The 19,935-nt window shown below is 64.1% G+C and overlaps 1 protein-coding gene across 13 annotated transcripts in view; it reads right to left on the bottom strand.

The window, feature by feature from the left end:
• Positions 1 to 6,247: 6,247 nt before the first annotated feature.
• The window catches only part of BANP (BTG3 associated nuclear protein), a 104,254-nt gene continuing 90,566 nt past the window's right edge, over positions 6,248 to 19,935 (bottom strand). For 5 of the 13 annotated variants that reach the window (XM_070062822.1, XM_070062823.1, XM_070062827.1 and 2 more), the window contains 4 exons: positions 12,225 to 12,308; positions 12,001 to 12,066; positions 8,804 to 8,947; positions 6,248 to 6,763 (listed from right to left, as the gene is read on the bottom strand). In XM_070062822.1, the coding sequence (XP_069918923.1) occupies positions 6,692 to 6,763; positions 8,804 to 8,947; positions 12,001 to 12,066; positions 12,225 to 12,308 (366 nt within the window). In that variant the 3' untranslated portion in view covers positions 6,248 to 6,691. Of the gene's footprint in view, positions 6,764 to 8,803; positions 8,948 to 12,000; positions 12,067 to 12,159; positions 12,309 to 19,935 lie in introns of those variants that run through there. The other 8 variants (XM_070062829.1, XM_070062830.1, XM_070062833.1 and 5 more) reach the window with 3 other exon arrangements.

Below are 19,935 nucleotides of genomic sequence, written 5' to 3'. Positions count from 1 at the left end.
TCCTGACCGCACGCGCGACTGGCCCCTTGTCACCCACGGCTCAGTGGCACAGCTGGGTGCAGGTTGTCCCACAGCACCCAGGCCGAGCTTCCCATGGAAACGTGACCTCTCTGTGGCCGCCGGGGCCGGCAGCCGGAGCTAGGCGCGGCGCACTCACCTGGGAGGGCGCTGGTGTCCATGCGTGGCCAGGCTAGGAGCTTGAGGCGGGAGCCGCAGTGACCCCCGCTCCCCCCGCCCGGCCAGCCAGGTGCCCGCTGCGGCCCTGCTGCCTCCGCTCCGGGCGGGAGGCTCTCAGCTGGGAGGTTCCAGGCAGCCTGGACGCCCTCTCCCCCTCCACACTCGCTTAACCCTGCTGTGCCTGGACAGTCAACGCTCAGTCAGGGGCTGTGGCCTGCCCAGGAGGTCAAGGCCCCTCCCCAGCCTGCCGGCCTGGGAGGTGGGAGGCGTGGCCTCCCGAGGGGGCGTGTGCCACACCTGTCACTCGGCTTCCCGGGGCCTGCCAGGCGCAGCGGCCACCAGCCGGCCGGAACCTTGGGAGCATCCTCCCCGAGGTTCCCCTCTGCAGGGGCTTCCCTCTGAGGACCTGATTCCCTGGACCCCAAACCCCGGTCGAGCAGGCGCTAGGGCATCTCCAGCCCCCACCCTGTGCGGGGACAGGCAGCTGGGCCAGCCCTCAGAGCCTCCGCTTCCTGTCACCTGCCCCGAGTGGCCAGCGGGCTCAGGGCCCGGCTCTCCTCTGGGGCCCCGGCTCTCACCTGAGGGCTCACTCGCAGCCGACCCTGGTCCCATCAGCAGCTCCGGGCAGGGATGGGTGACCATGGGCACAGGGAGAGACTACGGTGGGAGACCTCAAGGCCCAATGCCGTCCCTGGGTGCCGTCCAGGCACACGACAGTCTCTCGGGACCCCCACTTCCCAGCGCTTCTGCGGCTCTCCGCAAGGCGCCGGAATTCTGTAGGCAGAGCGCAGCACAGGAGGAAGGACGGCCAGCGCCGACTCTCAGTTCTCTGCACGCTGCTGCCTTCGGCACGGCCGAGACCCCAGCTCCCTGCAGCTGTCTGGCAGCTCCCCGCCCCCACCCCCCGCCAGGGGCCGCCCTGGCCTCGGAGGCTGCCCGGTGCAGACGGCAAGGCTGGGCACGGGGGCTTCACCACTGCCACAGCCAAGAAGTCGCGGTCCTCGCAGAAACCGGCTCTGCTACAGGCACCTGCAGATGGTGAGCCGTGCGCTGGCCTGGGCGACCCAGATGCCCGAGCAGGGCTGGGTCAGTGCTGTGCGGTGTGGGCGGAGGCCGACGCACTCATTCTCAACGCTGGAGCCGCTGTCTCCAGGGCACCACCCAGGTGGGGACCCAGTGAGGGCAGGAACAGGCAACAGCCGGAGCGTGGGCACATGTATGACCTAAGCATGTACTGTGCCACACACATGGGCACATTATGGTCAAAGCATATACAACGCACCTGGGCACATGTACGATCCAAGTATGTATCACACACGCCTAGACACACGTGCCATCTATGTACCACACACTCACAGGCACATGCATGACCTAAGCTGTCACCTCAGTGCCCCGTGGCTACCTCGCATGTCCCCACGGCTGTCGTCCATGACCAGTAACTGTCCCCCAGTGTCCCTGGGCCGTCCCCGGGGCCGACCTGCTGTCCCTCTGTGGTGTCCCGGGGCTGCTCTCCCTCGCCCATGCTCCAGGCAGGAGGGAACGGCGTGCCGGCTCCTGCCCCTCCTCTGATGCAGGTTCCAACTTCTCAGCAGGTTTCAGAAGCTGCAGCTGAGACCCCAGCCTGGGCACACGTGCCTACAGCGTCTCTGTTGCTTTCTTTTATTTTTTTTTAAACGGCCTGTTTTCAGATTTATTTATTTATTTGAAAGGCAAGAGTTATAGAAAGTGCGAGAGAGATCGTCCACCCGCTGGTCCACTCCCCGGATGGCCACAACGGCTGCGGCTGGGCTCAGGCAGGAGCCAGGGCCCAGAGCTTCCTCCAGGTCTCCCACGCGGCTGCAGGAGCCCCAGCACTCGGCCGTCCTCTGCTGCTTTCCCAGGCCACAACAGGGAGCAGGACTGGAAGCGGAGCAGCCGGGACTCGAACCAGAGTTCGACACTGTTGCCAGCATGCAGGGGGCTTAACCGCTGTGCCACGGCACCAGCACCTGGTTTTAGAGCTTCGTCGTCAGCTCTGAGCCCCTCAAAGGCCACAGGTAAGGCCGTGGGTTTTCATCAGAAGGGCAACTCAGAGAAGCCGTCAGCAGTTTCCGCCCAAGAGGCTGCACAGGCCTCTCTGGTGTCCACTCTGTTCCCTGGAGCTGCCACGGCAACAGCCAACCACAGCTACAGCCCCCAGCCACGGCTACAGCCCCCAGCCACGGCTACAGCCACCAGCCACAGCTACAGCCAACCAACCACGGCTACAGCCACCAGCCACGGCTACAGCCAACCACGGCTACAGCCCCCAGCCGCGGCTACAGCCAACCACGGCTACAGCCCCCAGCCGCGGCTACAGCCAACCACGGCTACAGCCCCCAGCCGCGGCTACAGCCAACCACGGCTACAGCCCCCAGCCCCGGGCTTCACACAACAGAAATGCTTCCTTCCACAGTGCTGGGCCCTGCAACCCTGAAACCAAGGCACGGGCAGAATGGCACCCCCACCCCAGGGCTCTGGGGCAGGAACCGTCCTGTCTCCTTTAGCTCCCGGTGGCTCCAGGAGTCCCTTGCCCCGTGGCCACCTCCCTTCAGGCCTGGCTCTCTTCACAGAGCCTCCCCTCTGTGGTGTCTATGTGTCTCTCCAAAGAACGCCAGCCACTGGGTCCAAGGCGACCTCAAGGCGACCTCACCCTCACTGACATCTGCAAAGGCCACACTCACAGGTCCGGGGCCTGGATCCTGAGCCTACCTTCTGGGGTACACAGCTCACCCCACTACACAATCACACACATCCTTCCCAAGAACCTGGGGCACCGGTGTCATCACCCCCAACTTAGAGAGGGGGCTCAGAGATGTTAACTCCCGGCCGACGGAGGCACCCTGGGTCTCGAGCCCAGCCGGGCGTTCTTAGAGTAAAGTCATTTCCCACAGCACCTGCAGGGGAGACAGCGCAGCCTGGGGCTCGCCAGGCTCGCCGGGTGCAGTCGTGGCCCGGTGCCAGGAGGGACTGGCTCAGGTGCATACCCAAGCCTCTCCCTGGAACAGAGGAACCGGCACGTGCAGGCGTGCAGGCGCATGGGCAAGCCAGGGCAGGGACGCCACAGGGCAGCTGCAGCGCCCAGTCCTCGGGACCCACGTCCCGCTACGCGAGCCGCCGAGGTACGCAGCCCGTCCAGAAGTCTGCGGAAAAGCAGGATTCAAGGGCGAGTCCTTGTTTTCGCACAAAACTTAGAAATCTGCACGTTGAGGTCTTCGCAGGGTTCGCGGAAAACCCGCGTTATGAAAACTGCACAGATCGGAGACTTTTTGCACCGAAACAAACCGCTCGCCACCTTCATTTCCCACGCACCTGTGTGGCAGAGGCTGGAGGCTCCCAGAAGGGCTGGGCTCCCCAGGACCAGGACACCCCACCCCGCCCTCAGCCTCCCAGGCCCCCTGCCACGATACTCTCTGCCTGTTCTCGGAAGCACTTCGCTGCGCCCTCTGCTCCCCAAGCTCTGCCACACGACGCAGGTGGCACCATGTGCTGGGGCCCTGCCCCGAGGGGACCGGACCCCTCTGCTCCCGCCCGGGTCCGCCCCAGAGAAGCCACTTCCCGGGATCCAGAACCTCCTGCACGCACCACGCTCTTTCTCTAAACAGAGTCCTGCTTTACAAACAAGGCCTGGGCTGAACTTGATACACCTGCACCAGGAGGCCCCCAGGCCAGCTCGTGGTCCGCGGTGCGGTCCCAGCACGTCCAAGGCTCCCCAGGAGTGTCCTCGCGAGGCCCACTGAGGCCAGAGCCCGGTTTACACCGGAGGTTTCTGACCTGGGCAGCCCCCCCCCCCACACTCCGTCCACTCTGGCCCAAGCTCCTACCTCCACCCCACGCACACCCAGGGGGCTCCAGACTTCAGCCACTGCCTCCTGGTGGGGGTAGAATCGCCCTGGGTTGAGAACCGCTGGATTCTCCCGGGGCCCAGGGCTGCAGAGACGGAGAGCCCAGGAAGCGCCCGGGGCTCAGGGGCTGCAGCCGGCCCCGCCCACAGCACCAGATGAGCCTCCCGCAAACAGGGTGAGGACCGGAAGAAGGCTGGCTGGGGCACCCGGGGGTCGGGGTCATCTGGAAGCTGATTCTACCCAGGACGGCAGACAGCAGCTTAACTGCTGCAAGAGACAGCAAGCCCCACCACACTTCCCATCAAACCCAACGGCTCGCGTCCTGTTGGCGGGGTAGGGGAGGTGGCGGGGTAGGGGAGGTGGCGGGGTAGGGGAGGTGGCGGGGTAGGGGAGGTGGTGGGGTAGGGGAGGTGGCGGGGTAGGGGAGGTGGCGGGTAGGGGAGGTGGCGGGGTAGGGGAGGTGGCGGGGTAGGGGAGGTGGCGGGGTAGGGGAGGTGGCGGGGTAGGGGAGGTGGCGGGGTAGGGGAGGTGGTGGGGTAGGGGAGGTGGCGTCTGGGGAGATCCGAGGCCCGCCTGGGGCAGTTTCCAGTCGCTGCCCTCAGCCCCGACGTTCTCGGCTCTGGACGGGACGAAGTGGGCATGGAGGCGTCGACACTGGGCGCTGGGAACCAGCAGCCTGACCCCGTCAGCGCATTCACAGGGCAGAGGCTCTGAGCGCCTGCCGCGGATCTGCCCAACGCCTGGCCAGAGCCGGAGCTGGACCCTTCCCTGCTGCTCGGGGAAACGGCTCTCCACCTGCACCGCAGGGCCGCGTCTCTGAACCGGCTGTGGCCCCAGTGCGCAGCAGGTGAAGTGGCCGCCTGTGAGGCTCACACCCCGTATTCCAGTCCCGGCTGCTCCACTTCCGATCCAGCACCCTGGTAAGGGCCTGGGGAAGCAGGGGAGGACGCCCAGGTGCTTGGGCTCCTGCGCCCGCATGGGAGACCCGGGGGAAGCTCCTGGCTTCAGCCTGGCTCGGCCTGGCCATTGCAGCCACCTGGAGCATGAGCCAGCGGATGGAAGATCTTTTATATGTAACTCTTTCAAATAAATAAATCTTTTTTTGACAGGCAGAGTGGACAGTGAGAGAGAGAGACAGAGAGAAAGGTTTTCCTTTTTCTGTTGGTTCACCCCCCAAATGGCTGCTACAGCCTGCGTGCTGCGCTGATCCGAAGCCAGGAGCTTCCTCCTCGTCTCCCATGGGGTGCAGGGCCCAAGGACCTGGGCCATCCTCCACTGCACTCCCGGGCCACAGCAGAGAGCTGGACTGGAAGAGGAGCAACCGGGACAGAACCCAGCGCCCCAAATGAGACTAGAACCCAGGGTGCCAGCGCTGCAGGTGGAGGATTAGCCTAGTGAGCCGCAGCGCCGGCCTCAAATAAATAAATCCTTAAAATAATAATAGTAATAATAAGAAGAAGAAGTCCCGGGGGCACGCACACCACCAGAGCCCGTGCCCCGGGGAGGACGCCGTGCGCACGGCACAAGCTCAGGCTGAGCGCCCGGCTGCGGCCCGGGCTTCCATGGGGCCCCTCCCCTGCGGCCACTCCAAGCTTGAACACACTCCCCAGAGCTCTGGGCTGCGCCCACAGGCCCTGCCCCCCGGTGCTCCTGAGGCCGGGCTGTGGAGAACGAGGCTGGGAGGCACGGAGGTGGCCACGGCTCGCGGAGGCTGGGTGCTGCGTGCCGAGCGCACCCAAGAGGGGCTGCAGCCTCAGAACCTGCTGGCAGCACTGGTGCACGGGGCACCCAGAGGGTGTGCTTGTGCGTGCACGTGTGTGCACACGCGTGTGGGGGACACAGAGTGGGAGAGAGAAAACGGGGAGAAAAGGGATAGAAACGGAGACAGGGAGAGTGAGGGAGGGGGGAGAGAAGAGGGGCAGGGGGAGAGGGAGGGAGGGGGTGGGGGAGAAGCGGGGAGGGAGAAAGGGGGTCCGTGCCTCCTCCCGCTGTGGGCTCTCCCGCCAGCAGCCAGCTCTGACCAAGCGAGACTCCCGCAGCGACTTCCCCGGCCGGCCCTGGGGCCTGGTGCCCACCAGCCGAGCACACGGGGACTGCTGGCCGCAGGGCAGGGAGCCCCCAAGCGGCAGTGGCCGAGCTGCCCTGGAGGCCGCCTGCCCGCCCAGCCCAGCGACGGAAGCGCCCCAGAAGAGACGGCGGAGCGGCTGTGGCCATAAATACATTTATTTCATCAGAAGCGCATCCTTGCGGTGCTGGAGCGAGGCCCCCACAAGTCGGTGAGCGGCGTCCCGCCCAGCACCCGCGCCTTGCGACACCTCCTTCCCGCACACTGAGCGGAGCGCACGGCCGGGGCCTGCTGCTCCACCGCCTTTTTTTTTTTCAGTTTTCTTTTTTGTTATAAACACCATAGCAAATTAAAAAAAGCCGCTGAAACAGAAAAATATCCTAGTTCTCGGTATGTGAGAGCACGCGGCGCCCCGGGCGGCGAGGCCTCCTCCGGACAGACTCAGCACGAGGGGCTCTCGCAGGGACGGCGGGGTCCTCTGGTTGTCAGGGCACCTTCCCCGCACACTCAGCGGGATCAGGCGGGCGCCGCCACGAAGCCGAGGACAGGCGAGGGGACCGGGCCACAGCCCACAGGGCCCGCCCACTCACTGGATCTGGATGGCTCCGTGTTCAAGCTGCATTTCGGGCTGCAGGGTGGGCTGCAGGGTCTCAGCCGTCTGCAAAGGGGAGACAGGGCACTTCTCAAGAACACGCACAGGGCACACCCAGGCCGCGTCCACGCAGACAACCCACAGGGCACACCCAGGCCGCGTCCACGCAGCGCGCCCCACGCAGAGCACTGCTGACAACCCACAGGGCACACCCAGGCCGCGTCCACGCAGCGCGCCCCACGCAGAGCACTGCTGACAACCCACAGGGCACACCCAGGCCGCGTCCACGCAGCGCGCCCCACGCAGAGCACTGCTGACAACCCACAGGGCACACCCAGGCCGCGTCCACGCAGCGCGCCCCACGCAGAGCACTGCTGACAACCCACAGGGCACACCCAGGCCGCGTCCACGCAGCGCGCCCACGCAGAGCACGTGCTGACAACCCACAGGGCACACCCAGGCCGCGTCCACGCAGCGCGCCCACGCAGAGCACGTGCTGACAACCCACAGGGCACACCCAGGCCGCTCAGCTGCGTCCACACAGCGTGCACCCCAGGTTGCTCTGACACGCCCACGCGTGAACTTGGGACAGCCTGGCTGCCCCCGCCCAGGATGCACTGGCGAAGCAGCCGCAGGAGGGTTCCAGGTTCTGCTCCCTGTCCCTAAAGGGCACTGTGGGGGCCACTGAGCTCCCTTGGAGACCCTAACGCACCCTAACGTCAGTGCACACAGGCAAAGCAACAGTCACAGATCCCCCACCTCAACCAGCAGCACAGGCCCCCAACGGAGGACGAGACCCTGAGACAGCAGACGGCGAGGGCGTGCTGCGCACGGCAGAGCCTGCCAGAGCCCACCAGGGGCAGAGGGCAGAGGGCAGAGGGCAGAGCCCTGTCCTGCATCCAGGTGATCCCTCCTGGTTTAGGGGGCAGGGGTGCGTCCGTCACTGAGCGCACAGGGGCCCTGTCCCGCATCCAGGCGGCCCTGCCTGGTTTAGGGCAGGGGTGCGTCTGTCACTCTGTGCACAGGCGGCCCTGCCTGGTTTAGGGCAGGGGTGCGTCTGTCACTCTGTGCACAGGCGGCCCTGCCTGCTTTAGGGCAGGGGTGTGTCTGTCACTCTGTGCACAGGCGGCCCTGCCTGGTTTAGGGCAGGGGTGCGTCTGTCACTGAGCGCACAGGGGCCCCATCCTGCATCCAGGCAGCCCTGCCTTCTCGGGACCAAGCCTGGGGTTCTCACAGAACCAGGGTGATACCTTCACCTACAACTCACTGTCCACACAGCCCGCCACCTGGAGCCAAGTGGCAGCCAGGCTGACGGGAGAGGCCCCAGGACACACACCAGGGGGATCCCAAAGAGAGCCCCCCCCCCAATGACACGGCAGCAGCTGGGACCTGGGCACCCTGAGGAAGCCCCGCTGCGGCAGGCGCTCCGGGGGCACGGGTGCTGAACACCCGGACATGAGGGAAGCTCCTAGCGGGCGCAGGCTGCCGTGCCGAGTACGGCCGCGTGGCCTCCAGGAGGGGAGACAAGGAGAGCCCTGCGGCCGGCCTCCAGGAGCAGAGGAGAAAGGCCACACCCATTCTGCCCCAGTGTAGACCCCACACCCACTCCCCCCCCCCCGAGGGTAGACCCTATACCCACTCCCCCCCCCCCGAGGGTAGACCCTATACCCACTCCCCCCCCCCCCAGTGTAGACCCCACACCCACTCCGCCCCTGAGGGTAGACCCCACACCCACTCCGCCCCCGAGGGTAGACCCCACACCCACTCCGCCCCCGAGGGTAGACCCCACACCCACTCCGCCCCCGAGGGTAGACCCCACACCCACTCCGCCCCCGAGGGTAGACCCCACACCCACTCCGCCCCCGAGGGTAGACCCCACACCCACACGAGGTGGAGAACCTCAGCAGTTCGCCTGACGTGGGGACTGGAGCCAGGACCTAACTTCTTAACTTCTCATCGAGTTCTCGGGGGTTCATAAAAAAAAACAAAGCCCACACGTCCCTGTGCCTGGTCAGGTGCTCTCCATGGTAACTTCCCCCCCTCCAGAAAGGGCCAGTGTGAACCTGCGGAGGGGCGGGGCCCCGTGCTGGGGCCACGAGGACTCACCTGGGCTGTGGCCGTGTGGTCGCTCACAGGCGCCAGCTGCACATACTGGACCTGGATGTCACTGCCCTGCAGGGGTGACCCGTCCACGCCCGCTGCGGCGGGGTCCGAGGAGGCCACGGCTATCAGCTGGGCGCCCTGCAGCACCTGGGGAGAGAAAGCCGGACTCCGTCAGCTGCCGCGGGAGCGAGGGGCTCTCCGCAGTGACTCCTGCTGGGCAGAGTGCGGGAGCGAGTTCACTGCTTCCCGGGAGCCCTGCACGTTCCCCACACGCCGCACCGAGCCCGGGCTTTCTGATTCCTTAAAAAGGAAGAAGCTGAGCTAACAAAAAATAAGCAACAGCACACTGCGCTGCCCGGGCAGAGCAGTCAGGACGAGCGCGGGTGCGAGGCCGCGTGAGTGTAGGAGGCCACGTGCGTGTGCGAGGCCGCGTGCGGCAGAGCAGACGTGAGGAGCTCTGCACGCAGAAGTCACAAGAGGAAGCACCGGCAGGAAGGGACGCCGGGACGGCAGACGACCAGGAGCAGGGCACAGTCACGGTCACCCCACTCCACCAGGGGCCCCGTTCAAAGTGCCCTGGATGGGCTCCAGGCGACTCCACCCCGTGAGCATCCCACAGCCGGGCCCACCGGAGTCAGAGGGCTCAGGAGGCAGCCCTGGTGCAGGAGGGACCCAGCCTCTGATGGCCCGCAGAGTCCCAGCCTGTGCTGCCCCAAGCACAGGGTCTTCACTGGGGTTGCAGCCCAGCCCTCGAATCATATACAGAAGCACACTGTGCGCCCAGAGGTAAGCTGAGGCGTCCTAGACAGAACGAGGGCACAGCCGGGAGCCGCTGCGCCTCAGAACCTGGAGGGCTGGAAAACTCACTTTTTTTTTAATGCCTATCAGAGTTTCCTTTTTTAGATTTTATTTTATTTGAAAGGCAGAGAGAGAGAGAGGGAGAGAGAGAGGTCTTCCATCCGCTGGTTCACTCCCCATTTGGCTGCAATGGCTGGAGCTGTGCTGATCTGAAGCCAGGAGCCAGGAGCTTCCTCCAGGTCTCCCACGTGGGTGCAGGGGCCCAAGGACGTGGGCCATCTTCCACTGCTTTCCCAGGCCACAGCAGAGAGCTGGATCAGAAGTGGAGCAGCTGGGATTCGAATTGGTGCCCATATGGGATGCCAGCACTGCAGGCGGCAGGCTTACCCACTACGCCACAGCGCCAGCCTCGAAAACCCACTCTTCCAAAGAACAAAGCATGGCCCACGACGGCTCCCAGAGCAAACCCACGGCCCACGTTTGCATAGCTGTGAGCGAAGATTGCTTTTCAAATGATTCCTAACCACTGGCTTTTTTCAGTTCTTGTGAATGACTGAAAAAATCAAGAGTGTTTTGTGAACTGCACCTTTGCAGTTTGAACAGTCTTATGACACGCATGGACGTGGATGGCCTCGGTGGGCCCACGCCACACGTGAACCAGAGCCCTGTTTCCAGCTTGAGGTCTTGCCAAAGGAGGCCCTGGCGGCCTGCGCCTGTCAGCTGGGACACCTCGGTCCAGCCTGGCCCCAGGGAGCAGGCAGGGCATGGGCTGCGACCGTCCCCACTGCACAGAGTCCTGCTGGCCACTCCCTGACCATAGCACCCTGGGCCAGGACAGACGCAGACGGGGCAGACGCGGCAGCCGTGCGCAGCGCCCCTCCCTGCCCTCTGCTTGGCTGGACCCTGGGCATGGCTCCACGTATGCCCAACGTCCAACACGACAGACAAGGACAAAGTGTGCACACACCACTGTAACTGGGTTGCACGCATGTTCCAACTGTGCCAGAACGCCCGCCTGGCACCTGCACACACACACGTGGGAGCCGCCGCTGCCTGTGTGCAGCTGACAGCCCCCGCCACTCGGCAGAACCCCCTGCCCTGCACGAGAGCCCCGCCCCTCCCCCAGGAGCTTCCGTCTCCCCAGGAGACCGGACAGGAAAAGGACACCGGTCTCCACGCTGACGTGACAGACTCAGGTCCAGTTTGGTCTCCCTTTGGTGGGTGGGGCTGAATGAGGAAGACCCAGCCTGTCCTCATGACGGCCTTCAAGACCCCAGCAGCGCTCGCCAGCTCTGCCTCCGTTCTGGCCCAGGGGCCACGGTTCTCTCGCCGCTGCCCAGAACGGTGCTGTGGCACACACGCTGCGCGGCTCATTCCGCGTGCAGCCGAGCGCCAGGCGGCCCGGCTCACTGCGCCTGCGCCCCAGGCCTGGGAAGAGCAGCTTCTCTCGGCGCTGGGGTGCCGTCCCCCTGCTGGGCACCAGGGCCGTCACTCCCTCTGCACACGCACTGCAGAGACAACTCGGAACCTGCTGGCTCTCGTTCAAGGCATCAGTGAGGGAGGTTCTCAAACGTCTACTTCCTGTCAATCAAGCTACTGCACGGCTCTGACTCACGCATTTATCTCAGGCGCCGTCAGGCCCTCCTCCTCTGGGAAGTGTTTCTCTACCACAGCTGCAGGGGCGTCCCAGCGGCAGGGAACGCTCCGACAGGCGCCCCAGGACCGCGGGAAGGCAGCGGGGCCCGGGCAGGCCACAAGGTGTCCGCGACTGCCACACACCGCCTGCCTCACCCCTCCCCTCAACTCCACACCTCCATCCGCCAGGGGAGCTCAGAACCAACACGGCGGGCAGGAAGCCTTAACCACTCGCCTGTCGTCAGAGGCCCTCGGCACGTGCCCGGTCCAACGCAGCCCTGAGGCGTCCAGGTCCTGACCCCAGGCCTGGTGAACGCGCTGCTCTATGCACGAGGGCCCTGCCCACGAGGCTCAGCGGACCTCCCTCAGCGGACGGGGCCCTGCCCACGAGGCTCAGCGGACCTCCCTCAGCGGACGGGGCCCTGCCCATGAGGCTCAGCAGACCTCCCTCAGTGGACGGGGCCCTGCCCACGAGGATCAGCGGACCTCCCTCAGCGGACGGGGCCCTGCCCACGAGGCTCAGCGGACCTCCCTCAGTGGACGGGGCCCTGCCCACGAGGCTCAGCAGACCTCCCTCAGCGGACGGGGCCCTGCCCACGAGGCTCAGCGGACCTCCCTCAGCGGACGGGGCCCTGCCCACGAGGCTCAGCGGACCTCCCTCAGTGGACGGAGGCGGGGCGGGTGAGCGTCTGTGACGGGCTGTGACCTGGATTACCCAGGTGGGCCCAGTGTCGCTCCAGAGGCGAGGCCGGAGCGTGAGGACTCACCTGGTGGTCGCTGGCTTTGAAGATAGAAGGGGTCAAGAGCCAAGGGATGCGGGTGGCCTCTACAAGCTGGAAAAGGCAAGGAGAGAGGTTTCCCCTGGAGCCGCCAGGAGGAGCGGCCTCGGCCCTGCGACAGCGGCCTGGGGCCCACGGGCTGCTCACCCACGTGGGCAGCCCCTGCCCCAGGCGATGATGGAAGCACAAGGGAGAGACCTGGCTTTCCTTGCCTGGGGGCGAGGCTGGCAGCTGGGGGAGGGGCCACTTCTCTTTTCCACTATAAGCCACTTGCATTCTGTGAGTTTCTCAAAGATCTGGAAGAATCAGAGGAAAAAACGTGAAGTCTCTCGGGTCACTCATGCCTTCCCCTGGAGTCGTTCGTGAGTGACAACAGGACTCCGGGGCCCTGGGACCGCAGGTGTCCTGCCCGAGCCAGAGCCCCTGCAAGTCTTCTAAGGAAGCCCCAAGCTAAGTGCTGTCAGGAATGAAGGAGACGTCGCGGTGAAGCCGAACACAAAGGGCCTGGCGCGAGAGGACCTCCTGCCTCCCATGACCTTGCTGGGGTGCAGCAGGGGCCCCGGGTGGGGGGGGGGCTCACCCCTCCCACTGCAGGCCCTGGGCGCAGACAACCACGGACTCACATGGCTCCGAAGCGGGGCTGAGCGGCTGCAGACGTTTAAATGGCCCTTTTTACTACCAAGATTCTCAAAACTCCAGGTCCCCACAGAGCCCAGGGACAGCCACAGCGTGGGTTCTCTGAATCCAAATGCCACTGTAGATCAAAACCAGCCACTGGGGCCAGCGCTGTGGCGCAGTGGGTTAGGCTGCTGCCTCCAATACCGTCATCCCACATGGGCACCGGTTTGAGTCCCGGCTGTTCCTCTTCCAATCCAACTCCCTGCTAACGTGCCCGAGAAAGCAGTGGAGCATGGCCCAAGCTCTCGGGCCCCTGCACCCACGTGGGAGACCAGGATAAAGCTCCCAGCCCAAGTTGCTACCGTCATTTGGGGGAGTGAACCAGCAGGTGGAAGATCTCTATAGATACCTCTTTCAAAGAAACAAATAAATCTTTTTATTTTTATTTTTTTATTTTTTTTGACAGGCAGAGTGGACAGTGAGAGAGAGAGACAGAGAGAAAGGTCTTCCTTTGCCGTTGGTTCACCCTCCAATGGCCGCCGCGGCCAGCGCGCTGCGGCCGGCGCACCGCGCTGATCCGATGGCAGGAGCCAGGAGCCAGGTGCTTTTCCTGGTCTCCCATGGGGTGCAGGGCCCAAGCACCTGGGCCATCCTCCACTGCACTCCCTGGCCACAGCAGAGGGCTGGCCTGGAAGAGGGGCAACCGGGACAGAATCCGGCGCCCCGACCGGGACTAGAACCCGGTGTGCCGGCGCCGCTAGGCGGAGGATTAGCCTAGTGAGCCGCGGCGCCGGCCTCAAAAAAACAAATAAATCTTAAAAAAAAAAAAAAAAAAAGCTGTTGGCAGATAACCCAATGACAAAAGCACTGGCTCCTGCTGCGGGCACATTAAACCGCACGACGGACGGAGGCAGACTGCGCTGAGCGGCTCCGGCTGCGGGCACATTAAACCCACGACGGCAGCTACACCCGACGGCAGCAAGCAACAGAACTTGTGGTGCGCCTGAGCTTAGAGCGCACACCGGCCCTGTCTGCTTCACTATCGGTTTCTCGAGACCGGACATCACCGGTCGCTGTTGCGTGCAGCTGCCCTGACCAGCGTTGGCTGAGCCCTCAGGCGCCCCACAGTGAGGCCACGGCTCCCAGACCTGCTTGGCCAGCGGCCTCTCCCGCGTCACCCCCTCCCCCAGAACCAAGTGCGAACACTTAGGAAGGACGCACTGTGTACTGGGCACTGCAAGGCAGGAAGGCAAACACGACCGGGCGGTGGAGGGGCAGTGCTGAGCGCTCTAGCCTAGGGGCTGGCGTGAGCGGGCAGTCTGTGGGTCAGGTGAGCTGCTGGGCTCGGGAGGCAGCAGGAACCGGGGGCAGGGGTCTGCCGCCACCAGGGGCATCCGCCCGAGCCAGAGCAGGAGCGCGTGGTGTGCAGAGGGGGCCGGAGGGCAGAAGAGGCCACAAACCCGGCCATCAAACCTGCACGGAACCCTCCAGTAGGCCTGCCCTGCACCAGAGGCAGTGTGTGGGGCCTGGCCTGAGGGTCCCTGCAGCCAGGTCTGAGCAGGGAGAGGACGCAGGCAAGGCTAACAAAGGGGAGAGGCAGTCCCAGAGGACACTGGGCCGGCTGCACACTGGAGGCCCCTCTGTCCCCCAACAAGCAAACACTCAACGCAACCCGAACCGGCTCCTTCTAGCTGACAGGGACAAGCGGCTCACTCTCAGGGACGAAAGCTGGGGGAGCCCGGGACGGGCCCCGCCCTACAGCTCTCTGCAGCACTGAAGAGGGCAGGAGGAAGCCATCGTCACGAATATTTGTCAACAGACAACGAGATTGAGATGTGGGCAGGAGCAAGTCAGAAGAGCCTGTTACACTGCCCCTGAGTGACCACTGCACTGCTCTCGCAGACTGCGGGTGGAGGACACCAACCCCCTAGACCGCGCGGCCCCAGCGGCTCGTCCCTTCTACCAGCCCTTTGGAGCTTCTTACTTAAAAAACACTTCAGCCCAGCCCTCACCCTCACGCTTGGTCTTGTAAATTGTCATCCAGACCAGGACACAAACTCGGACTCTGCTCCCTCGTCTTCCCACAGCAGTGGGCCACCAAGTCGCTGCCGATGGGGGTGAGGCAGGGCCCTGCCGAGAGCTCCCGTGGGGACAGCCAGGAAGGGTCAGATGGGGTCCGGGCCGCTCCCTTTGCCGGTGGAGGTGCAGAGGACCTGGCAGTGGGAGCGGGGACTGGCGTCCCAGCGGCCTCGCCACAGCACCGAGAGGCTAAATCCTGGACTAAATCCGAAAAACAAAATCTCTGCCGTGTTTACAGAATCCAAGTTAGAATGTTAGGGACCGTGATATGGTCCTATTTTTATAATCACTTTACATTTTAAAAGCTCCCTGAGTAGCTGAGTTTAGGGTCACGTCCTCCATGGAGCTGGGGGCTCACTGCCGAGAAGGCTCTGCCTGTCCACAGGTTGGGGCAGATTCACCGCCCCGGCAAACGGAGGGCATCTCACGGCGCCTCACACGGACTTGCTCATCACTGCCAGCCAGACGCTCGTCCCGTGAGCCGGGCGCTGACCGGAACCTCAGGTCTCAATCTGCAGCTACAGACGCGCTACCGCCCGACTCGGGTGAAGTAAACAGAAGCCCGCTCTCAGCTGGGAGTCCCTTCTTGGTTTGGTTGTGATAAGCATCTCAGGAATGAGTTAAAAACTTAATGTGCACAAGATTGGAAAACAGCGTTTTTCAGCCACTTGCTTGTGACTCCTCCCCGGCCTCGTGCTCCCGACCGCCGAGGAAGTCGGCAGGGGAGGCGGGAAGCGGGGATGCAGGCAGGGGCGGGTCTCCACGGAGTCTGCTGGTGCCTCGGCCACTGCAGGGGACACTGTCCACGTGCAAGAGGCCCTGGCAGAGGGCACGCAGGCTGGAACCCCGCTAAGGTGGCCGCACCGCGTCCTCGCGCCCTACAGAGCACCGACTCCAACATGGGAGGGCACGGCTCTTTACAGGCATTTCCCTGTGGAACCCCCAGAACGGGACCACGAGCAGGGAGACCTGAGGAACCCCCAGAACGGGACCACGACCAGGGAGGGAGACCTGAGGAACCCCCAGAACGGGACCACGAGCAGGGAGGGAGACCTGAGGAACCCCCAGAACGGGACCACGAGCAGGGAGGGAGACCTGTGGAACCCCCAGAACGGGACCACGAGCAGGGAGGGAGAGGCAGCAGGAGAGAGCTGCCGAGGCCGCTCCCCGGGCTGCGTGTTGGACGCCAGCGGTGCTGAGGTCGGCACGAGGCAGGCCCGCCCACACCGCAGCCCCGGAAAGCACACGAGAGGCACGTTTGCCGCACACATGTCCGCCCTGCCTGGACAATGCCTGGACTCTCCACTCCCGCAGAGTCCAGACGCAGAAGTGAGCTTCCCAAAGGCTGCGGTGTGGGCCGGAGGCGGCCCAGGGTCCCCTGGGAACAGGCTGTAGCGAGTGGTCGGGACACGTCATCTGACGGCTGCTAGAAGCTCCTGGTGGTCGGCCCCATGGCCAGGGAGGTCCAGGCTGGCAGGGGCCTCCCGCCCAACACTGGCCCTGTGGGTTGTTTTTTTCACCTATGGTTTTCATGATGAACAACGAAATCACATGAACTACGAAAGGGCTTCAAGCGTGACGACCGCCAAGGCCACGGCGGGTGGGGATGCTGAACTGAGCACGCGCACGGAGGTGTGGCTCAGCAGGTCAGGCTGCACCTCCTGGGGGCACCAATTCAAGTCCAGCTACTGCCCGACTTCCGGCAAGGCAGCAGCACGCGGCTCCAGCGCCTGCCAACCCAGACGGAGCTCCAGGGTCCCGGCGTTGGCCTGACCCACTCCTGGCTACGGTGGGCACGTGGGGCCACAGCAATCTTTCTCTGCTGCTCCACCTTTCAGGTATGTAAGAACAAGTAATAAACGCTGAATTTTACAAGAGCCCAGGCCAGGCACGGACACAGCAGCAGCTGGGCACCCTGCAGCCCAGGCCCTGCAGCCCAGGCGTGGCTCCCTGCTCTGTGACCCTGTCAGTCTCTGGCAGGTCATCCTCACCAGGGTACAAGTGAAATGAAGTGCACATCCATCCGTCACACAACAGCCTGCTGCGGGCTGGCGGCTCCTCAAGGCATAGCCACTGCCGGCTTGGCCTGGATTTTAAACTGGTTAGAAACCTTGCAATGATGTGAACACGACCTAAACAGACAATCACGTCCGAGTCACGGCCAGTGCTGAGCGGGGCATAAACCTCACCCAGCAGCAGCGCCTGGCCCGAGGCGGCGGCCTCTCTGCTCCCCGCCTTCCCACCACTCCACTGCCTGCACCAGAGGCTGATCCTGGACTTGAACTTCCAAGGCTGCAAGCCAAACAGACTTCTCTTCATGAAGTTAGCTGCCTTGGGTACTTCACTGTAGTGACAACACGCTGAGGACCACACCTGGTCAGGTCCCACGCCAGGGTCAGCGCATGTCCCAGACGAGGGATCAGATCCCTGGTCAGGTGCGGGGTCAGCGCACGTCCCAGACGAGGGATCAGAACCCTGGTCAGGTGCAGGGTCAGCGCACGTCCCAGACGAGGGGTCAGAACCCTGGTCAGGTGCGGGGTCAGCGCACGTCCCAGACGAGGGATCAGAACCCTGGTCAGGTGCGGGGTCAGCGCACGTCCCAGACGAGGGATCAGAACCCTGATCAGGTGCGGGGTCAGCGCACGTCCCAGACGAGGGATCAGAACCCTGGTCAGGTGCTCCCTGCTCGGGAGGCAGCTGAGCCCTGGTACCAGGAAGCGAAGACCAAGTCTGACGAAGGCCATCACGGACACGTGAGTCAACGTCCACTACCCTCCTGACAGTGAACTCGCAACCCCTCCTCCAGCCTGCTGGCCTCTGTGTTCATCAGGGCCACCCTGCAGGCCCAGGGGAGACCTGCTGCTGGCCAGGGCTGAGGCCCCGCGCCCAGGCCAGCAGCCAGCAGCACCACTCCAGATGGCCCGCGTCTGACCCTGAGCAGGCGCCCCACAGGCTGCACACGCTGTCACGCGAGTGACCGCTGCAGCCAGGGCCTGTTGCTGGCTGCACTCGGAGGGTGTGAGGGTTTCCTCCCGATTATTTCCAGACAACAGGGACGTGGCAGGAAGCTTGAATGCGAAGCCGCCTACTAAGGGAATTCTGGGTCTGAAAGCACAATGTTTTGGCGCTCACCCATCTGGTTTTCCTCGATCTGCGGCCAATTCCAAAACTCTTTTTAATACCCGGCTGAGATCACGCAAAACTGATGCAAAACCCAAAATAAATGCAAGAAGCCCGAGGACTTCTCAGAACTGTTCAGATGTAGAATTCCGGATGCGACCGAGAATCCGCCCGGAGGAAACGCAAAGAGCAGGCTCAGCAGCACTCTGCACGGACGCCGCGCCGCTCGCTGTGCGGCCAGGCACACGGAGCGGAGGGCCCAGGGCTGCCACTCACTCTGAAGCCAGCCTGCTGGGGTGACGCGGCCCACGTACCCACGGCGCGCTTCGCAAACACAGACCCACATTCCAAGAGTGGCCACCTCACCAAGAGCAAAGAGGTGCCTGGGGGACCCGACCGCCTGACCCCTGTCCTGCACCTGCACAGCAGTGCCAAGAGCCAGGGGCTACACACAACCTCCTTCTGACCTCACAGAGGGGAAGCCGCCGTGCCTCCCCGGATTCCATCTCAACACCTCATAAACCAGAGCGGCCAGGGACGGCAGCACGTGGAGCCGACCTCGCGCCGCTGCCGCCTGTCGAGCCGGGACCGAGAGACGGTGCAGGCTCCACAGAGCTGCTGAGGGCAAGCGGGCACGGCACCTCAGAGGACCCCACAGGTAGCGAGGACACGCCGCACGGCCTCCAGGCCCAGAGCCAGAGCTGCAGTCCAGAGGACCCCAGGAGACCCACAGGCACATCTCCCCTGGGGTACCCTGTGGCTCCCAGAGTCGGAGCATGAACCTCAGGTGACAATCTGGGGAGAAGGCAGAAAACCTAAGAAACACAATGAGGCAAAAACAGAGGCCTGTTCACACCCCCACACACACACACGCATACGCACACACACGCACACATCTACACACACACTCCAAATGGGGCACGTTCCTGGGAACAGATCCGAACCTCCTGGCTGAGTGGGGCTGGGGTGGGGAGGTGAGGGTTCAGTAAGGCAAAGTCCAACCCAAGGCCCCCACGTCCTCCCATGCCCTGCAGGTCTGAGCTGGGGTGGGCAGGCAGTGGAAGGGGCGAGGAAGTAAGACTGTCCCATGACCACAGCAGTGATGGCAGCGCCCCCAGCACCGCTCATCTGCCCCTGGGGTGGGGCGGCAGGCGGGGCGCCGCCTCAAGGTGCAAGACACCCACCAGTGACCACGAGTGTCGCCAGCTGCAGCCCAGACGACGAGAGCAGAGCCTGCCTCCCTCCCAGGGCCACCTCCTTGTGGCTCTCTGGAAAACGCCCGGCATGGGAGCAAAGCTGCCGCGTGTTCACTGTGATGGGGGGGCGCCGACGTCCTACCGAACGCAGTGCTGCACAGCACCACTGCCAGGCCAGGGCTTGGCTGGCGCACAACAACGGGGGTGACCGCCCCTGGGTGACTGGGACAGCCCCATGCCGCGGCCCACACTGCCCTCCCTGTGCAGGGAAGGCAGCACACTGCCCTGGGCCCGGGGGCCAGCGAAGCAAATGCCCACGGCTGACAGTCTGCGTGCTTCCGCTCCTGAGAACATGCTGAGGGCTCGCAGGTACCTTGCTCCCTCCCGCTCAGCCGGGCAGCCAGGGTCTCCCCCGACACGGTCAGCACGGCCCTGGCCCAGCCGGGTGGCCGGTTCCGGGGAACAGATGGTGTCACACGAATGCTGAGCTCCTCTTGGCACCTGCAGGCTCTCCGGGGAGCACTGCGGAGCCCTCGGCACTGATTTCTAACCAGCCTGGCTCTCTGCTGTGGCCTGGGAAGCAGCAGAAGACGGCCCAAGTCCTCGGGCCCCTGCACCCCCATGGGAGACCTGGAAGAAGCTCCTGGCCTTAGCCTGGCCCTGGTCATTGTGGCCATATGAAAAGGGAACTAGCAGATGGAAGATCTCTCTCTCCAACTCTGTTTCAAATAAATCAATAAATCTTGAGAGAGAGAGAAAATAATTTTCTCTTCATGACAACATGAAAATGACTTCAGCTTTTGTTGCGGCAGGAAAACCGCTCGAGGTTATGACTCAGCTGCTGGCTGCTGGCTCGCTCCCGGCTGAAGCCCTGTCGCTGCCCGCCGGAGCACACGTGTGTCCCAGCACT

This window comes from Oryctolagus cuniculus, chromosome 18 (genome assembly GCF_964237555.1).
Source record: "Oryctolagus cuniculus chromosome 18, mOryCun1.1, whole genome shotgun sequence".
Classification (NCBI taxonomy): domain Eukaryota; kingdom Metazoa; phylum Chordata; class Mammalia; order Lagomorpha; family Leporidae; genus Oryctolagus; species Oryctolagus cuniculus.
This window is presented reverse-complemented; position numbering and strand designations above follow the sequence as displayed.